This window comes from Scomber japonicus, chromosome 6 (assembly GCF_027409825.1).
Source record: "Scomber japonicus isolate fScoJap1 chromosome 6, fScoJap1.pri, whole genome shotgun sequence".
Lineage (NCBI taxonomy): Eukaryota > Metazoa > Chordata > Actinopteri > Scombriformes > Scombridae > Scomber > Scomber japonicus.
In genome coordinates, this window is record NC_070583.1 from 9,837,533 (window position 1) to 9,858,407 (window position 20,875).

General features: G+C 40.8%; 2 protein-coding genes across 2 annotated transcripts; both read left to right on the top strand.

Moving 5' to 3' along the window:
• The first annotated feature begins 1,480 nt into the window (after nucleotides 1-1,480).
• cab39 (calcium binding protein 39) lies at nucleotides 1,481-13,658 on the top strand. The gene is made up of 9 exons (XM_053321165.1): nucleotides 1,481-1,643; nucleotides 5,083-5,238; nucleotides 5,352-5,516; nucleotides 6,350-6,468; nucleotides 7,011-7,179; nucleotides 8,645-8,704; nucleotides 9,230-9,295; nucleotides 9,908-10,051; nucleotides 11,415-13,658. The coding sequence occupies exons 2-9, from the start codon at nucleotides 5,125-5,127 to the stop codon at nucleotides 11,601-11,603; spliced, it is 1,026 nt and encodes a 341-aa protein (XP_053177140.1). The 5' UTR covers nucleotides 1,481-1,643; nucleotides 5,083-5,124; the 3' UTR covers nucleotides 11,604-13,658.
• Nucleotides 13,659-14,846: 1,188 nt separating this feature from the next.
• Nucleotides 14,847-19,162, top strand: itm2ca (integral membrane protein 2Ca). Its single transcript, XM_053321139.1, has 6 exons — nucleotides 14,847-15,050; nucleotides 16,688-16,831; nucleotides 17,022-17,210; nucleotides 17,368-17,478; nucleotides 17,648-17,798; nucleotides 17,970-19,162. Exons 1-6 carry the CDS (start codon nucleotides 14,958-14,960, stop codon nucleotides 18,059-18,061), a joined length of 780 nt encoding a protein of 259 aa, XP_053177114.1. The 5' UTR covers nucleotides 14,847-14,957; the 3' UTR covers nucleotides 18,062-19,162.
• Nucleotides 19,163-20,875: the final 1,713 nt, after the last annotated feature.

The window sequence follows — 20,875 nt, forward strand, 5'->3', positions numbered from 1 at the left end:
TTGACTCATTTTATTGTTACTTTTCTTACCATTGTAGCAGATGAATGGGCGTTTTCCATAGCAATCATAATCCGACCATGCGCTGATGGGACTCAAGTCAGCACAGACAAACTCTCCATTGAAATCATTTGGCTCAGATCTGTACCACAACCTGGGCTCAGCCTCTTTTCCTCAGTAAAATCCCTTCCTTTCCAGAGACCACTTCCAGTTGTCAATGGAACCATAAAGACCTATCCAGACACTGTGATCTCCTAACATGTGACTCAGTCTGACTATGTCTTCCTCACTGTTTATGGTAACCAGTTCTGTGTACTTCTCCCTGCAATAATGCTGGGCTTCAACCCAATTCTTTGCATATTTAACAAGGTGGTCAAATTGAGGAGAGTTTAAGGAGAGGATGCACATTTCTGTAATAATGATATTGTGTCATGATCATGATAATGATTTAGTTAGCTCAGTTGTTAAATGAAACCTCTATTGAAACCAATAGATGCACACATATGTCAATTTATTTTCATATAGCCTGTGTTACAGTGAAAGATAAGGTACAGTCTACATTTGGATGGGGACACAGTTGTTTTGGGTTGGATCTGTACTCAATTTGAAATGAAGGTCTTGGGGGATGTAATTGCAGCAGTGTCATCACCCCAAAGTGTGTTCAGCTCAAAAATCTGTGCATACATATAAACATTTTGTAAATGAGGCTATTTCTTTTATTTGATATCCAATGTGCTGGTGTACTAGCCAAAACATTTGGAGTTGTGCTGTGGTCCAAACTCAGTTGTAGCCCATTACTTGATTGTTACTTGATTGTATTTTTCTACTGTGTGTTGAGTGATATTAAAATGAGATGTATGATACAAAAAGAAAAAAGCAGATATCAGACTCACGTAAAAGTTTCATGTCTCAATGATTCATCATTGTACTCTGTATTACTGAGCCACTGTTGAAAGACAACTGTTGATTTTGCATTCTTTATTTCTGTTATTTGCAAAATATGACAATTGTAGAAAAGTAATTCCAGTTTTTAAATAAAATGCACTGCTTGTATCCCTTATTTTCACTCGCCATTCACAGTCAAGGCTTCTGATCAGCCCATGAACATCCAGCTTGAGATAAATGACTTGCAATGTGATTCAGATTTGAAGGGCAAATTTGCCTCATTGGGCTTGGAGACATTTATGTATCTCTTACCAGGGTACTTACAGGACAGGGTATTTACTATAGTAGAAAGTACAGTTATAATGTATTACATAAATATTATGTACTATTTATAGGTAATTTATTCAGTGATTTTACTGGTCTGGCCCACTTAAAATCAAATTAGGCTGTATGTGAGCAGCACCCTGTGGCCACGCTGTGGCTCTGCTCCAGTGACGTAACGTGAAACCATTGTTGCCATGACACCAGACGGCCAGAGGAGGCGGTAGACGCTGCTAACAGTGACAACAACTGTGCTGCTAACGTTACCAGTCGGACTCAGAGGAGGAACTAGGAAACACATCCGCACATTAACTATAGTACAAACACGGGGAGACGACGAGCAAAGAAAACAAAGCACTTTCTGTTCAAAGGTGCACCTGAGTTGCCTTTTTGCCATCTTGACAAATCGGGGGGAAACGAGTAGAAACGCCGTTCACAAGGTATTATGCTCTATGTAACGTTATTATGAATTCATATTTGCAAGCATTGTAATGCAAGGCTATTTTCTGTAAGGCTATTGAAGCTAGGTTTGCTATATTTGGTACCGTTAGCTTGATGGGAATATCAGTAAGTAGAAACGTTTTAGCAGAAGAGAGCCTGGTGTTGATGATGTGCTAAAGTCAGACATGGCTCTGAGTGTGCAGGCTAGCGCGGGGAGCCGCTGCCAGGCCTGGGTATGCTAAGCGAGCTAACTCCTGTTACATATATTAGATACGTTACTAAGTAGCTATCATAAATGCACGTCCAACACTTAATAGCTATTATAAAATAAGCGAAAGCAGTTTAAATTGTGTGGAAGCATTAGGCCCTCTCGAGGCCTCCTGTGTGCCGACAACACACACACTTTTAACAAGCCAGCAGCAACAGCAGTGTTGTTAGGCAGACACTGATTGAAATATAGGCCGCGTTAGCTTATAAACACAAATAGGAAGCTGTCAAGTTAATGTAACGATAGCCAAATCATATATATTATTACAGCTTGACGTTAAAGGTGGTTTGCATTTGCGAGACACATAATAAGTCAGCGAGCACGTATCCATTTTGTTAGCATTGCGCAAAGTTGGCAGGCTTCACACCATCACAAACCAGGCATGGATATAACACAGAGGGGCGGTGCTCCCTGCCAGCTTCATGTTGGCCAGCTTACTGCGCCGCAGGCTCTCAACTTGCTCGAGGTTTTTTTTATTTGATTTTAAATTTTAAGATTGTGCTAGTTGTGACAGTTAGTAGAGAGGTCATTGTAGTGTGTTTTGACACTTGCAAATATGCTCGTTGCCCTGACTAGCTTCAACTAGCTGCTCGCAGCGGCGTCTAGCTTGCTGTCAAATAATAGTATCCGCGGCTGTCTGGGCTGAAGGGTGGGGGTGACGTTTGATGGGTCCTCAGACACTGTTTTGTTTGTTTTTGTTGTTCTCTGGGTAACAATACTTCAGGCTCCAATAATTGTCATCTTGGATAGGTGAAGTCTGCTTTGGCTAGCATGACAGTAATTTCTTCTGAGTGAGAGATTGAGTGAGGTGGAGAAGGAAGAAGAAGAAAGGGAGGTGGACTTGCTTTCTGTCTTTTAGGCAATGATGGGTCATTGTGTTGATAAGTGAGGCACGAAAACACTGCTGACGTTTGTTGGCCTAGCATCAAGATGAGGGTTAGCAGCTGATTTTCAACCTGCCATATGTGTTGCTTTGCTATTTGCGTCACAGACCGTGAAGCGGACTCTGTTGCCTACAGTAACGAGCATTAACCTGTGCGAAAAGACGGATTTGGCCACCTGGCGAAGTTGAGGTGTGTCTAAGATTAATGGGAGATGCAAGCAAGCAAGCAAGTAAGCACAGCCCGACTCGCCAGTCATACCGGGGACAGGTTTTGTGTTTCAGCGCAGTCACACATGACACATCATATATGAAAGGTGGACTGCACCCTCCCACTTCGATGCCCCTTGGTTTATATTCCTGGCTACAGCATTGCTTTCTAAATGTGGACTCCCCGTCAAAGCAGAACAGAAAGACTGTGACTGCTCCAAGGTTTAGGTTCAGAGGTTAGAGATCCTCGCAAGATAACAGGTCAGTGGCAGACTGTCAGACTAGAGCGTCTAAATGTTTGATGTGTTTCTCTCAAGTGACTAAATGACAAGTGTTTTATTTTAATTTTTATGGCAGACCTTTAGCACTACAGTGGAAACAAGGGTGTGAACCAGCAGCAGCTTGCTTAAGATGTAAGAGATTGTTGTGAGATTTGATTGATATTTTGAAATGATGTCATGTGGCTTCTTGGAATAGGTTATGTAGTCACTTAGGATAATCCACCCTTTGATCAAAAGAAGTACATGTAGTCTGCCATGTTGCTAACACTCCAGTTAGCCTACTTATCTGCTCAGAAAAAACTTTGGCTTTTGCCTTGTGGTGTATCTAAGGTGGATGGGTGGGTCAGGCAATGGTATAGATAAGGGTCCTTGTTAACTGACCCAGTTAAATGAGCAGCTGTGAGATATGGTTGTCACATCTGTCAGCTGCATTCCCCATTCAGTTTTGTCAGGGGTTTCAAGATCACACTTTAAGATGGTTGTTCTGTTTTTTAACCCAATTAATATAAGAGAGTATAGTATGATTAGTAATATGAGGATGTGTTTACTTACATATGTTAGTCACAGTTCAGGGAGCAGGTCAAACAAAAGGTCTTGAGACTATAGCATGTCATGGCATATGCAGGTCTATGTCACTGTAAACATTGCACGGTTAATCATTCACTGACAATGACCACAAGTCCACACCAGATTACACACTGTTCAGTGACACAGTAAAGGTCAGATCTAGATATGATGGTCAGAGGTCATAAAAATAAATCTGCTTTCCTCCGATGGGTTTGTATTTTAATCTGAGACCAGAAATGGGTACATACTTGGAGTGCACTTGTCTTGGAGCCAGCTTTGCTCCAGATAACCACACCAGAGCAAGAATAGCATAAGGTCTTAAAGATGGAAGATAAACTGATGGAAACTACGTGAGGCCTGACACGATACTCACCCCATTAGCAGTGAGTCACAAGTAGGAAAATGGTGTGAAGTGAGAGTTCAGTGAGAAAAGAGCGTGGCGTTTAAATTAATCTGCATTGTTAAATATGTATAAAATGCCCTCATGGTTCCTTTTTTATATTGTACTATTAAAAAATAGTAGGGCCTGGCTGATACTGGATATTTAGGGCCAATACTGATATAAGGGATTGAAAAAATTCCAATATTGAAAAATCAGCTGTTTGTGTATATTGAAAAATATACACATTTTTTGAAGTGATTCCTTAAATGTGGTTATCAAACACTTGTGACAAACATATTTAATGCTTTTTATATATCTTTTAAAAATATTGGCACATATCGGACAGCATAATCACCCATACAATATATATTTTTGATAGGCCAATATCAGGCGGCTCTAAAACAATGAGTCCTATAACAGACATCACTCAGACATACACGCAGTTTATATAAACCTGTACACTCTTGTTTTGTAGAGGTTCTTTGATGAAGCTTCACACTGTAGTGATAATATGTGTTGTCTTGTGTGTTCTGTTATCATTCTTAAATCAGTTTTGTCAGCCTTCATCCACGCTTGCATGCTATCGTTGTTATGTCGGCATGACTGCTGAGTATGACTCACTTGCAAGTCACAGGCTATATTATGTCTTATCACCTTCATTACCTGTGACACCACCTACTTCTGCACTTTACTGTAACTTTCCAAACCTCATTAGTGTGAGCTGAGTATTACATAGATACAGTCTGGAAGTGGCAGATCATCAGTTAGCAGTTAATTTTTTATATGACAACATTTACATTCCTCTGTCTTTTAAGTGGCTCTGATCCAGTTCAACATTTCCATCCCTCAGGTGGACAGTCAGCTGCCTGGTTGCTCGTGGTAACCCTCCGCCATGCCTTTCCCCTTTGGCAAGTCCCACAAGTCGCCGGCGGACATCGTCAAGAACCTTAAGGACAGCATGACGGTGCTCGAGAAGCATGACATCTCGGACAAAAAGGCGGAGAAGGTAGGTTGAATCTTACAAAATTTGACGTTTTCTTCTCTTCTAATAAGGGATAAATCGCCACAGAAAATGCCAGGATACATCATGACTGGCTATTTTTGTGTGTGTGTATTCAGGCCACAGAGGAGGTGTCAAAGAGCTTGGTGGCCATGAAGGAAATCCTGTATGGGACTAATGAGAAAGAGCCCCAGACAGAAGCAGTGGCCCAGCTTGCCCAGGAGCTCTACAACAGCGGCCTGCTCAGCACCCTGGTAGCGGACCTGCAGCTCATTGACTTTGAGGTAAGACTTAATAATGTGTCTGTTAGGTAATGTAGTGGCAGACATTTAACACTAATTAGGCGTGCAGTGAAGTAGTTGGAGTTAATCTGCGGCACATATCCAGACGGAAACAATGTGTCTGACGAACTTGAAAGAAAGGTGCACACGCTCTTTGAAGTGCACACATAGATGCAAAGGACGGTTGGATGTTTGTGACAAACCCGCTCATGTTGATATGTGGGTAAATTCATGTCTCGCTGCAGTATGTCAGACTGGTGCTGTGTGGTAACCGCTGCCGTGGACTTCCCTGACTCACCCTGTTACAGCATGACTCACTGTGTTGTGTGATCTCTCTCTTCCTCTTTTACCCACTCTCATCCTCTCTCTCTCTGTTTGAAAGAAAAGAGAAACGGTAACGAATTGTCAATCACAAGACTGTATCATAATAATATAGAAATGAAGCAAGATATATTAGGTGTTTATGAGCACATTTGGTTTATGTTTTTTGATTTGTTGGACATTTTGTTCTTTTATTAGTTATTTTTCAATATCCATCATTATCTGAAGAGGAAATCTTTTCTCTTCCTATTCTTGAAACACTAAATTAAAATTAATTTCAGCTTAGCATAAAAAAGCCCCCAGTAATTTCCTAATGATCTTTAATCAGCTAGTTTAACATGTCACATGTCTTCATTTAAGTTTTTAGCAGCATCTTAGCACTTTTAACTAGGATGCACCTGATTTGATAATAAGTTTTAATAAGTGTGTTGTTGAAGTTTTGTCTCCGTATTGTATTATTTTATATATGACTTCAGCTTTATCAACCCTTTATGTGTTCTGTTTGTTACCACCAGGGTAAGAAAGATGTGGCTCAGATCTTCAACAACATCCTGAGGCGTCAGATTGGCACTCGGACACCCACGGTGGAGTACCTCTGCACCCAGCAGAATATACTCTTCATGTTGCTTAAAGGGTAAGGAGACACATGTGACACAGTGAACATGCTCCTCTCTCTATACCTATTTAAAGACTTATTGTTGGAAACATTAACCAGGTATTTAAAAGAATTAGCAACTTCCCTAAAGGAATTTATATACCTTGTACTCGTACCACAGGTGCAGTATATGTACATGCTAAACCACCACATGGGGACTTGGCTAGGAACTTTGTGATGAAGCACAAACCTGCAACAGTGAAAATGTCGCCAACCCTACCGTTATTTAACTGCTTTCTGAAAAAAAAGCCCACTGTGAGCCTCAGTCACACTAGAGGCATCAAAGATAATACATACAGTTACTTCATCACATCCACTCCCTGTATTAGTACATCATGGCAAAGACACACATCACATGACACAGTGTTACATGACCAGTGTCTGTCATTGCAGTTTTTTGAGAGAAGCTACACCATTTGCATGTTCATTTATTTATCTAACTTTGCCAATTTTCTGCCAACAACAGATTAATATGTATGTGTAGTAGCTTCTATAAAATGATATGTCCTTGTTCTGTCCAGGTATGAATCTCCAGAGATTGCGCTAAACTGCGGCATCATGTTGAGAGAGTGCATCAGACATGAACCTCTGGCCAAGATCACGCTGTGGTCCGAGCAGTTCTACGACTTCTTCAGATATGTGGAGATGTCCACATTCGACATCGCCTCAGACGCATTCGCCACTTTCAAAGTAAGTTATCTCAGCCTCTCTGTTTATGAGAGTAGAGTAAATTCTATCGTGAGCAAAGCTTTGAAACACCTGTTACTCCCTATGTTTTAAGCTCGGTGACTACCTCGCAGAAGAATCCCATAGCGTTGTTTCAAAAATAATAACTGACGCACTGTAAGTGATAAGCGGAGGTGCTTTTAATAGTTTCATGACATCTCTTCTCACTCTCCCCATTTTTTTTCCCCGCTCCCTATTACTTGTCTATTGATCGTTTGTTTACATGGGAATAGTTGTCACTCACCTGATAGCTCAAACAGCAAATTGAACAATGCAGTGGCAGCAAGTACCTACAGCTGCTGATATTGTAGTTATAACGATTCAAACAGACTTTGAGACTAAAGATTTAACTGTTATAATGGGAAACACAGAGTGTATATACAGTTTTATACTGTGAATTGGAGACTTTAACGCACCACTGAGCTGTCATTAATGTGATGGCTGTTGTGAAAACCTTGTCAGGATATTTTATGTTCCACTAAAATTAATTTCTGGTTAAAATAAGATGAGAAATGGACCATGCAGATATTAAATATTTAATATTTAATATTTACAACACTAAAACTAAATATCGGTTTATAGGAGATTCATAGTTAATAGAGTATTTAGTAGTATGACTGGGGTAATATCTCAAATTTACTTGATTAATTAGAATTTTTGCCTTAGCACAATGTGCACATAAAACACTGCTTTGAGTCAAATACTAATATAAATGACGGCTGGCTGCATTAGCTGTCATGAGTCACGACTGGCAGGTAGCTAACACTGGCCCGCTGTCTGCTGAAACTCATTATTGAACTGGATGTGTTTGCAGTTGAAGCCTCTGGTACTGACAGTCCACAACTGTATCAGATAACCTTTTATCTTGTTGAATATGCGTAACAGTGACAAGCTTGCAGATGACACAGGTCTTTTAGTATTCTCACTCAACTGTCACACCTGGAAGTACTAAAAATATGTTTTGATTGTGTTTGGACAAAAATATTAAAATCAGAATTTTATTTGCTATGTTTAATAGTTAAGTCATTATCATTTAAACCTTTAGCAGTAGTTTGTTGATGGTTCAGGCTAAAGCTAAGACAAAACAATAAGGTGTTTAGAGCAATGTGCAAAACCAAAAGAAGATGATGCAGGATGGATGTCGGCACGAGGAAGGGAGAGAGAGAGAAAGAGAGAGAGAAAGGGAGAGAACAGGAGCACATGGACCAGCTTTTACAGCTTGGCAGGCTCAGGTGAACCATATTACACTGCTGACCCTCCACTGTCAGCCAATATCCAGAGGGCAGCCTGTGAAGACAGCAGGAGGGGCGTCACAGTTTCTAAGGATTATTTCTGCCTTTGCTGAGTTTGTTGTATCCCAAAAGGAGACAAATGGGACCAGGCTGAATCCTAACCATCATGTCTGAATTACTGTTCTGTCTTTTTCCAGGACCTCCTCACAAGACACAAGCTACTGAGCGCAGAGTTTCTGGAGCAACATTATGACAAAGTGAGTCCACACTTAACTAAAACCCAGCCAGCTTTTATCACTATGTGTGTAACATGAGAAAGATTCACATGATTCAAGCTTTTAAGGTGTGTCCATGGAGATAAGAGATGATGTATCTTTATCACTGAAGGTGAAAGAACAGATAACTCTGACCTTCAGTAAAAGCAATAAAGCCTAGGTCTATTATTGGAATGTGTTTGAGACTCTTTCTAAAAACGTGAAAGCCATATCCTTTTTATGAGATATATGTTAATTAATACGGTGGCACTTTTGCACGGTGGCAGTCTCTTTCCTAACGGCTTCAAACCAGCCCCATGGGACCTCATTTGCAGGCTGCGAACACAAATTAGCTGTCAGTCTCTGAGGGAAAATCTAATTTTCTTGTCATTGTGTTGTGATACAATAAACAGATCCAATTGTGAAGAATCATCACTTGACACGTTTCGATGACTCTCGCCCCTGACAACTTTGTCTGTCTTCTTTCTCTGTCTCTCTCTCTCTGTCTGTCTCTCTCTCTCTCTCTAGTTCTTTAGTGAATACGAGAAGTTACTCCACTCTGAAAACTACGTGACTAAAAGGCAGTCCCTCAAGGTAAGATCCTGGGTCGAGCCATAGTAAACAAGTTTCATGTAGAAAGTGCAACTCTATTCAGAGAGCTATTTTAAGGTGCATGTCTTAAGAGTGTTGGGTTTCTCAAAACTACTCCATCTCCATGGCCTTGTTGTGAGCGCCATCTAGTGATGAGAGCATAGATGCACAGAGTATACTTTTAATATCTGGTGTTTTCTTTATTTGCCTTTTTGTTTTTTAAACTATAATTAGTGCCTTCTTTTACCTTAATCTGAATGTTATACACTTAGCTCTTTTGCACATATGTAATAGACTGAAGCCATAATCTGTACTTAAAGTTAACAAACTGGCCCCCTAATGTCAAAATGTATTACCCAAAAATGAATGAATCTCCTTCCAGATGTCTATTTGGCTTGTTATTTATTATGAGTATATATTATGAGTAAAGAAAATTTTAAGTTAAGATGCACATTTTCACCTATAGGTCAAACTAATTACACTTGGCATTTTGAAGGCAGAAGTAATTACTGATTGAGGCTTTACGCAGTGAACTTGTCAGTCTGTAGGAATGTGTCTGTCATAAAGAATTGAAATTGATATCAGCTGCTGTTTTTTCTCTCTGAAATGATCTAGTTACTGGGAGAGTTGCTTCTTGACCGGCACAATTTCACCATTATGACGAAATACATCAGCAAGCCTGAGAATCTCAAACTAATGATGAATCTGCTACGGGACAAGAGCCGCAACATCCAGTTTGAGGCTTTCCATGTTTTTAAGGTAAAAACCAAAGCACAGTTGAAGGTGTGTTTTTGTGAGGTGATGGGCAGAGAAGTGTTTAGAGGCAAAGAGAACTCCAAGAAGTGCTGAGGTGTGCTAATTCACATATTTGTAAAATTAAAGTCATTTTAACCTACAGCTCTCAGTAAAAAGATCTTTGCTGCAACTAGGGCTGCAACTAATGATTATTTTGATAATCGATTAATCGGTCGATTATTTTTTCGATTAATCGATGAACTGGATTTTTTTTTTTATTTAAATAATTTTTGAATTCCACCCCCTTCATTCAAAAACAGAACATTATTTCAAATTGACAATGCTCAGCTTGCTGTTTGGATGTCCCTGGGCTGTTAAAGTAATATTAAATAATAAATATTGATTTAAACAAAACAACTAAATGTTGATGTCTCATAGCTTTAACAAAAAACCTACACATGTACACACTACATCTAGTGATGGTTCTAGTATATACATTTAAAAAGAGTTATATTATATTTTGCGAACTATAACATATTGGTAATAAAGAACCTGTTTCACACAAATGGGGCACACTTATAAATCAGTGTTACCCTCCAGCAGTGTCAACCAAGAATAAAGTCTAAACCAGTTCAGCTTGGTGGTGTACAGACGGATTTTATAGTATTCTTAACGATTTCACACACAACCCACAAAAAAATACAATAATGTGTCTGGTTTGGTATGGATGTCAGAGTGTGGTATTTACCTATTTGTGTATTGAAAAATGAATGTGTGCATGTGCAACAGATAGAGAATTCATATCGTCTTTCAGGTCCGCATTTACAGCTTTATGTCTCAATCTTTCTCTCTCTCTCTCACACACACATGCATGGGCGTTGCCCATGTGTCTAATGACTTTTTCTGTCATTAGGCTACCATACAAACTAGTGCGCTAGATTCCCCTGCTGCTCTCCTCATCTCCTACTTCTGAGAGCAGGTAGAAGCTGATAGTAACTAGAATGAGGGAGCACATTGCAACGAGGATAATTGATCCACATTATATCATTGACATGACGCACAAAAGTGATAGAAAACACGCTCCGTGCCGACCTCTGTGGGATGCCGCACACACTTTCTAGTTTCATGTTGTGTGAACTGCTCTCACAGAAGATTTTGGGCGGACCGTTTCCTCCGCCTCCAGACTGCTCTGCATCATAGCGAGTGACGCATTAATCTTGCGACACAACGAATCGATAATGATTTTTAATAATCGTATTTTACCGATTCGTTGTTGCAGCCCTAGCTGCACACGTCCTTAGAGTTGTATCAAAGATGTGATCAGTATCAAAAATGGCACACAGTATCTTAACAAATGAACAATTTTGTCTTCTTCCTCCACTACTAGGTATTTGTGGCCAACCCCAACAAGACACAGCCCATCCTGGACATCCTGCTGAAGAACCAGACCAAACTCATCGAGTTTCTTAGCAAGTTCCAGAACGACAGAACGGAGGATGAACAGTTCAATGACGAAAAGACATACCTGGTCAAACAGATCAGGGACCTCAAGAGGCCTGCCCCCCAGGAGGCCTGAGGCAGGGTGCAGAGGTGGGAGGGGGGGGTGCCACCAGGACCATGTCTGGAACAACATCCAGACAACGTCTGCTTAACGGACCCATCAGCAGCTGCTGTTCTGGTTTCTGAACAAAAATCGAGGAAACAAATGAAAAACAAACGTACCCATATCAACTGATCAGGAAGTCGCCAGCTCCTCTTCTCCTCAGTGAACATTTGATTTCTTTTTCTTTTTTTCCTTTTCCAGTCTTTCTCCTTCAAAAAGAAACAAGAGAAAAATAATAGATGCTGCTGCTTTCTTGCACATTGAAATATGTAAGGTATATTCTAATGACACAACAGTCCATCAAACGTAGTGACATTCGTGCATTAAAACTAAGGCAGACTTCCTGATAGATGCACACACTGAGGAACAAAAGACACACGTGTACACGCATATATGTATTACATTAAAAAAACAAAACATGCATACACACATACTGCAAGAATATCAGCTAAAAAAAACAAACTTGTGACGGAAATGGTACGAGCGAGTTGAACATTGGTGTGTTTGTTGCATGCCTTGAAATGTGACAGATCCATGGCTGTACCCCGGCGTCGGGTCTGTGATGGCCTGCCCAGTCTGGCTCCCGTGTTCAGTGCCACAGACTCAGAAATGCACGTTCATCACGGCAACCCGCTGCAGTTTGCATCTTTATGCCTTCATCCTATAAAGCGACGGTGGTTCATTTTTTACTGATTTGGTGGGGACGAGCTCTCAGATGCCATCACAGAACCATTTACCTCCTGTGTGCTTTGTTACGACACAGCACTTAAAGCACACGAGGGGAAAAAAAGGAGGGAGGGATGCAAGGTATGAATTCGGTAATGCCAGAGTTGGGTCTCTTTGTTGTTTTCTGGGATAGGGTGAACATGTACATATGCCTTTTTTTTTTTTTTTTTTTTTGCTTTGTAGATTTTTGTTTAACCTTGACATATGAATATATATTATATATATTACCTTAAACATCACGTTTTTGGTTAATTGTAATCAAATTACATTCTAAACCATAAGAGAAACAACAAAAAAGTTAAGTGACATTGTTTTGGGTTTTTTTGCATTTCATTTTACTGCTGAAATGGTTGCTGGTGGGTTTCTTTGTACATAACTTAAAGGGCCAGCTCACATTTAGCTAACCTATAGGATATTAACAATTTGTACAGCGGAGGAAAGTCATGGTATTAGCTCTGGATCTGTTAATCCTCTTTTTATTCTCCATCTGCATTTTTGAGCATCTTTGAGACTGCTAAACATGTGCAGGGGGGTGTGTGGATGGAACAGCGCAGGAGGAGAAGGAGGGAGAGGGAAGAGATCGGGAGAGCATTAACAAAAAAAACATTAAAGCCTGTGTGTTTGCGCACTTTGTGAGATGCTGAGCGATCAACATCATCTAACTGGAGTCGAGGACAGCGGGGGGTTAGGGGTGGGGTTTCCCCCCACTCCTCAATTTCATCCTTCTTCATTCTCACCATGTTGCCGGTGGCCTGGGAGTGTTTACGTGGCCCCGGAGTGAGTGTGTTTCAGGGGTGAGCTTTTCAGGACATCGGCAGCCCGGCACATCATTCTTACCCTCCCCCCTTCCTCCTTATATTTGAGCCTTTTATCCAGAGGGTTTATAATTCCAGTACAATTATGAGCGTAAAGCATTGTGGGTAGCAAAGTATTTGTGAATTGCAGTGAACAACCCAGTCCATGTAACCAGACTTATTTATAGATTCAAACAGGCAAAATATGAAACCATCTCAGTGCAGAAGACGGCACTACTCAGATAGGCCACAGTTCCTCCATGCGCATTGAACATGCATGATCCTCCACTGGCTGTGCATGATGCTGTACTAAAGATGTTGTACTGGAATTGTTTTTTTTTTCTAAGTATTTAACAACATTAAAAATGTCAAATTGAACTCTTAGCTATATGGCTGTATGCTGACTTTGACTCCAGTTTCAGCATAGAGCGTGTGGGTGCTTGCAGAAGTGTCAAAAGGCCTGGGCCCTACAATTGAAATAAAGAAAAAAAAAACATTTGGAATAAAATAAAGCTGTTGTCATTTTCTTCCTGTGTGCAGATTGAACAGCTCATCTGTCAGATGTGTTAACATAAATCTTAAAGTGGTGGTGCCACAGTGTAGAAATACACGTATAGGTAAGTCTTGCACTAAACATTTGTGTAACCTTAAGTACAAGTTATCAGTAGAATGTCCTTTAGAATCAAAATAAGTTATACTGATTGGCTCTTTTGAAAGGACCAGACAACCTAGGTGTTGACTTCAATATTCAAGTACAGTTGGGAAGTTAATTCTGTATCAATGCATTATATTTGAGAAATTCTTTATGCTGTGTATGAAACATGTTAATCTGCAAAGTCAGTGTGGTGTCTAAATTGAAGTTTAATGCCTGAGTAAATGTACTCAGTTATTCCACCACTGCTGCTCTACCATAGTTATGAATCTGGAATAAGTTTACCATCACAAAAAAACAAGCTCTACTTCAACATTAAACATTAACAAAGTAACAATAATGCTCTCTGGCCTGACTTGGACACTACATGGATGATTAAATAATGTTAGTTTCACCTGAACTTTTCTTGCCATGACAAGTCACCGTTTCTACAGTGACAAAGAGTTCTTGTAATGTGACGATAAAGACTAATGAATGAATCCAGTAACCACAGTATAATCAGGCATTCATGAGACACAACCATTGCAATGTCTTTTTTTGGCCTTAATGTTTAGCACCAGCCATTTAAAACAGCAGTGATACTTTGGTAGTTCTATGATGAATCAAACAGGGTTCATTAACAGCATTCATCCATTCACCTGTGCTCCAGTCAACGACCACTCAGGTGTTTTACACTGAAAGAAATTTGTGTTTGTTTTTTTAATGGGAGTTTGTCCATTTTTGTCTTAGGATGGCGACGGAATGACCCGCCCAACTCTGTCTCTGATTAGCTAATACGCGTTGCTTTCCATCGTTAGATTGGTTTCATCATGAGGAGTGAGACGGTTGGGTTAAAGTAAGAATATTAAGGTCAGAGCCAATCAGAGGCAGTGTTGGCATGGGTTTCATCTCATTAAATATTCATGACTTTACTTTGCCGTCCTAGGAAGAACATTTAGCCAAAACAGAAAACAGCGGACTGGTCCTTTAAGGTCTGATTGAAAAAAAAAAATCCAAAACAGTACACTTCCGGTGGATAAAGACAAAAACAGACAGAGAAGCAGCCCAGCGGTGAGAAGAGGGCGGCCCGTCGACGAGGTGAGGGGATCCAGTTTCAGAAAGGTAGGCAGCTGTCTTTAACACAGACGGACAGAAGAGACAACAGACACAGACACCATGGTGAAGATCAGCTTCCAGTCTGTCTCGGGACAGAAAGTGGAAAAAGAAAACGATGGCGACAAAACCGAAATCCTCATTCCTCATCCGATGGTGAGCAAGCTCGCTTATTGTCAGTTGAATAATGCTGCTCATTGTTTTTTTCTTCTTCTTGAATATGACACTTATGTAATGTGATGCCTGCTGTGTCCGGGCTCTGTCTGCCTGCTGTGTCTGCAGGGCAGCCTGCACCTGCACAGTCATCAGCACCGGAGGATGTTCCACAGCATGTCGCCATTAAAAACATGTCATTGCTGTTATTGTTTCCTCTGCGCCAGTGTGCGTTCATTGCAGGCTTCATCCAAGTTGTTACACTGTGCAAATGCATGTTTATTATGGTGTAAAGGATCACATGCAAAAAATCAGTTTATTAATGTAAGGGAAATGTGCTGGATTTTGCTTCATGTGTGCAATGACCTTTGACGGGTTTTCCCTTAAATGCATGTTTAAAGAAGCAACTCCTCAGCTTAAGAAAAGGTAGAAAGCAAAGAAATGCATGAGCTTTGGCTGACAAAATGGCAGATGGGTTGCTGTGTGGCTTGCAGCCGCACGCAAGATGCAAGATTGCTCTGAGGAGGCAGAGCAGCAGACTCCTTAACTTTGCTGTAGCAGCATCCCAGCTCTTCTAAACCCTTATCAAAGATACATGCCCCAGCCTCAACGATGATGATGATGATGAATCATATATTGGAATATAGATAGGACATCAGGCATGCATATAAAGTGAATATTACAGAAGTGCTCGGAGTGGCCGTCTGACTTTGAAATCTGGCCGTGCCGAATGTATTGAAGAGGAGACAGACAGGCTTCATGGTGTGTCACGCTCTCAGTTGGTGTGAAAGAGCCTCTCTCTCTCTCCCTCTCTCTCTCTCTCTCTTTCTCTGTCTCTTTCTCAGCAGGGTGGGAGAACACAAAGAACTGTGTCTTGCAGGAGTGTGTGTTCGCACATAGACAGTTGTCTCCTTGTCCTTATGTACCCTTCTGTCTCCAAATGCTCCCTCAAAGAGCCAAATACCCAACAAAAATAAATGCACATGCAGGAGAGACACTTGATAATTGGCAGCATACACTTCAGATATTGTGAATCAAAGTGGACAACATGTTGCCTTTTTAAATTGATGGCGCAGGTTCACACATGATTGTCATCCTTTTTTTCTTTCAAGTTTCTTCTAAGAGCTGTTTCCTCATGCATGCAATCATTATCCGTTTTGTCTTTCATCGCTCCAGCTAAGAATAACAACCTTTGTTTCTTTACAGAGCTCAGCAGCACAGTCACAATAAGCACTGAGCTACTTCTCCTGTTAGTCATTATTTTTGTTAAAGGGAGAGTGGTTACTATCTGTGTGTAGTAGCACCCTGCCAACACAGGTTGGGCGCGTGGCACTAGCAGATGGGCTGCGAGACTGGAGGCGTCTGGGAAGATTACTCACCATCTCAGTCAAGTTTTCATCAGCGGGTGCTCCGTCACCCCTCCCTCTGGCCAGGCTCGCCGCTACCAGTTCCTGCTCGGAATACGGCATTTACTTTTATGCAAGCTTCTGTTTCAGCAGCAGGTTAATTCAGGTCATTTTCAGCTGCTCGTCGTCACAGTGGAGATGAGTAAGCTGAAAGTTGAGCTCAAAGCTCTGTAAAAAAAAAAAAAAAGAAAAAAGCTTTTAATTTGCACTTTGTCTCTTGTGTGTTTGCACCAGGATGAGGATGAGCTGGTCCTTCCTCTCAGGCCCAAGAAGTCTCCACTCAACGGCCTGTGCTGCCTGACGTTTGGCCTGGTTGTCTTCATGGCCGGTCTGGTCCTTGCCTCCATCTATGTCTATCGCTACTACTTCATACCTCATGTAAGAGAGGCCACGTCATTATACTGTACAGTGTGCCATAATGTAGTTGATTGATCTTTTTCACAGATTCTGTCTTTTCAGTGTTTTAATTCAAATCCCTGCAGAATGACAAGATATTCTTCAAACAGACTTGTCTCTGAGAAATCCATCTGGGATGTTGATCTCAGTGCTGATGTGCATGTGTGTGCAGATCCCAGAGGAGAACTTGTTCCACTGCAGGGTGCTCTATGAAGACTCGATGTACGCCCCGCTGCGTGGGCGTCAGGAGCTGGAGGAAAATGTTAGCATCTACTTGGCCGACAACTATGAGAAGATCACTGTGCCCGTGCCTCACTTCGGAGGCAGCGACCCTGCTGATATCATCCATGACTTCCACAGAGTGAGAGCGCACGCACAGAGAAACATACCTTTGACATGTCTAGCTTGTGTAGAGAACACACAATGAAGAACAGTGTTAAATATCTACTAAAATGAACTCATTAGAGTGTTCAACAACTAAGCACCAGTGTCTTTAATAGGCTGCCATATGTTTCTAGGGACTGACCGCCTACCATGACATTGCTCTGGACAAGTGCTACGTTATAGAGCTCAACACCACTATAGTGATGCCGCCACGCAACCTTTGGGAGCTCCTTATCAACGTCAAGGTAACATAAGTTCAATCATGGACATGAACTGCTTAAGGCTTTCACATTTGACTTTACTGTCATGAAAAAGCACAAAAGAACAAAAAAGAAGCTCTGGTGTTGGTATTCGTGTTGGTTATGTTCCAGTGAGCTTGCTGTTTTTGCACCTGTACCTCTTTGCCTCTTGCAGAAGGGAACATACTTGCCTCAGACCTACATCCTCCATGAAGAGATGGTGGTGACCGGCAAAGTGCACAACATGCGTCAGCTGGGACCGTTCATCTACCGCCTGTGCAATGGGAAGGACACGTACCGCCTCAACCGTCGAGTCTCCCGCAGACGTAAGTTGGGGATTAAAAAGCTTGTTAGTCGCCTTATAGACGGCTTGTGGAGTCGGGGATAGAGGGCATTAATGCTGCAAACTGTTGTGATCACAAGTTTAGCAAGCACGGCACAAACTAACATCTCTCATCCTCTCTCTGTGTGTCGCCCCCCTTGTCTCTCCCTCGCAGGCATCAACAAGCGCGAGGCGAAGGACTGCCACCACATCCGTCACTTTGAGAATACTTTCGTGGTGGAGACGGTTATCTGCGATGAAGCGTAAGAAGGGCGCTTATCCGTGTCATCCCAGTCACAGAAAAAGGCACATCTCTAGTCACTTCCCCAGCTACTGTAGCACCCTCCTGTGGATCATGTCTGAGTTGCACTTTATTTGTGATTTTGATTTGATGTCCTTTTTTGTAAAAGTTTTTTTATTTAACTACCTGTCTGTTTTTCTTCCTTCTTTTCTATTGTGCCACAGGTAATATTTATACCCCCCTCCCCCCTCCTCTCGCCCAAGTGTGATGCAATACTAATCTATTAGTTCTATCACAGGATTTTCCATGTAGCAAAGTCCTTAAGCCAATAATGAATCATAATTTTGAGAGCTCTCCTCTTTGGGGATTTGTATGATGGTTACTGTTGTTGGGGGAGATGACTGTCTCCATGTGTTGTCAAGGTGACTGTCCTCTTGTTTTTTTTTCTCCTGCTCAGGAGATTACTTTGTGTCTAGTGTTCTGGTAACACAGTCAGCTGTGCAAAGCATGAAATCCTGTTTTTCTGAGCGAACATTACACATAGATTTCTATTATTCCCTTTTCTCCCTCCTCATGATCTCTGTAATGTAAACATGTAACTGCTGATGACTAGTTGCCTGCTTGCATCTTTACCTTGTTGCCTGCTTGTCGCTTCCTTGCTCTCCTCTCTGCTTTTTTTCATTTCTGCTTAAAAAGCATCACATGGTAGAAGTTGGAGAAGGTTACATTGGTCACTTGTGTACCAGTGTTTAGGCAATGGAGTAAACGTTATGGGGCAATAGACTGCATCCACTTGTTTTTGTATATTTCCTCATCATTGAAAGAGGTGAAGACTAATGCTCTTTCATTTGTTGTCTGCTTTTCTCTTCCATGTGTTTGGCACACCTAAATGCATTTGTGAATTATTTTAAGATGTCATTTTTCCCCCCTCGCATGTGTTTATCTATAAGAAAACACTGTTAGAATGTTTTGTAAAACAACATTTAAAGCCTTAGTTCAGAGTCAGAGACTGGACTAACGTCAATACTACTAAAAGGGAGCATATTATATGACATGTTAGTTCAACTTTGATCTGTATATTTTGTCTGCCTATGAAATCTGTCTGTGAATAAAGTAGTGGAAATCACTATAAACCTGCTGATGTTTCATTTAGCTTAGGTCATAATATCTTTGTAACATCATAAATTTATAAATGCAAATATTCTTCTGAAACCATACAATGGGTAGTTGTAGAGATAGCGGTTAACAGTTGCAGATTCATATTGAGAGACTGCAGCATCACCAAGTGGTCAAAGATGGTCTGATGTTGGATGTGAATTGCTTCCTCAATTGTTGTGCTCCTGGTCAATGGCTTTGACCTCTTTCCAATCTACGTCAACTGGGCCAAATCCATCTGCTAATGAAGACGACTGTGAGATGTGAGAGCTCCAGAAAGAAGCTGGTAAGTGGACTTTGAGTTAAGACATTTGTCAATCTCTATTTTTGAGATCAAGAATGAACTCAACCTTTTCAATGTTTCTTTTTCTAAAGGTTTTATTTAACTTTTAAAAGCATTTTTATGCCATTGTGAAATAGTCAACAATATAATACAGCAGTTTCTTAAAGGCTCTGTTAACTACATAAAAACATACAGTATTATCTTAGTGGTATCTAGTGGTATCTTTAGTTTAAGTTGCAAACGTTTTGAGTCATATGTTGCATAGGGGAACAGACAAAATCTACAAAAACAAATTGTGGAAACACTTGAATTTTTATTGAAAAGTTTTAATAGTGCAAGTACATAAAACAAAAGAAGTTATATTCACCTCAATTATATTGAGAAATCACATATTTCAATAACTTGGACAAATAAATTAACTTTGGAGGTTAATTTTTGACCTCGACAAGCATGAAAATAATCTCAACTAAAAGGTACACTTACACACTTTATTCTGACCTCTCAGCTACATCTCACAGTCATTGAATGCAGCTTGATCCTGTGTCATGTGACCCGAGTGCAGAACGTCGGTGAACTGACCTTTTTAAATGTGCACAAAAGGTTTTGACTGTTTTGAAAGCTGTCTTGATGATGTGCAGTACATTTCCAATGATGCAAACATGAAACCATTTTGGTAAACCACAGAAAAAGATCTTATCTTGGTTTGAGGTGCTATCATATGTGACACACCGCGCAAGAGGTTGCAGAAAAGTTTCCATACACGCTTTTCTAGTAAACATGCTTTGTTAAGCAAAAAGACACAGTATGAGCGTGTCCATTTCTGGGTCACTATAATAAATTAACCATGAGTGAAACATTTCATTTTCTGACATGGATTATGGCCTCTATGCTGTGAAATTCTTTTCTGGTATAAGTAGTTAAGTTGACCTTTTTTTCTAATGTCTGTGTTCTTATCTAGCTCCTACATTATACCCCTTTGCTATAACACAGCTATCTCACATCTGATGAGTGTGGGTAGGAGATGAAAACGGATAACCATGGCCACATTTGACAAGGCAACATTTAATATTAGGTCAATATGAAGCCAGACAGAGATGATACTTAGTATAGACTACTCTGCCAATTCTCAATTCATTTGCAGTGTTTACTTTTGGATCATTTCAAATCTGTAGATGAGGTCATCTAGATCTTTACAGTCTGCTGTAGGCTTACACCGATTGCCTTCCATCTGGCAAGGCTTAGGACTCGAAGGCTGCTCTCTCTGTGACTGAAGTGCTCACAAATAAGATAAAAGCCTACGTCACATCAAAACATCCATAACAGACAAAAATAGAGTCAAACTGTGCTATTAAGCCAAGGATGGAACGAGGGATGAGAGAAGGAAGGTGTTTATGTAATGATT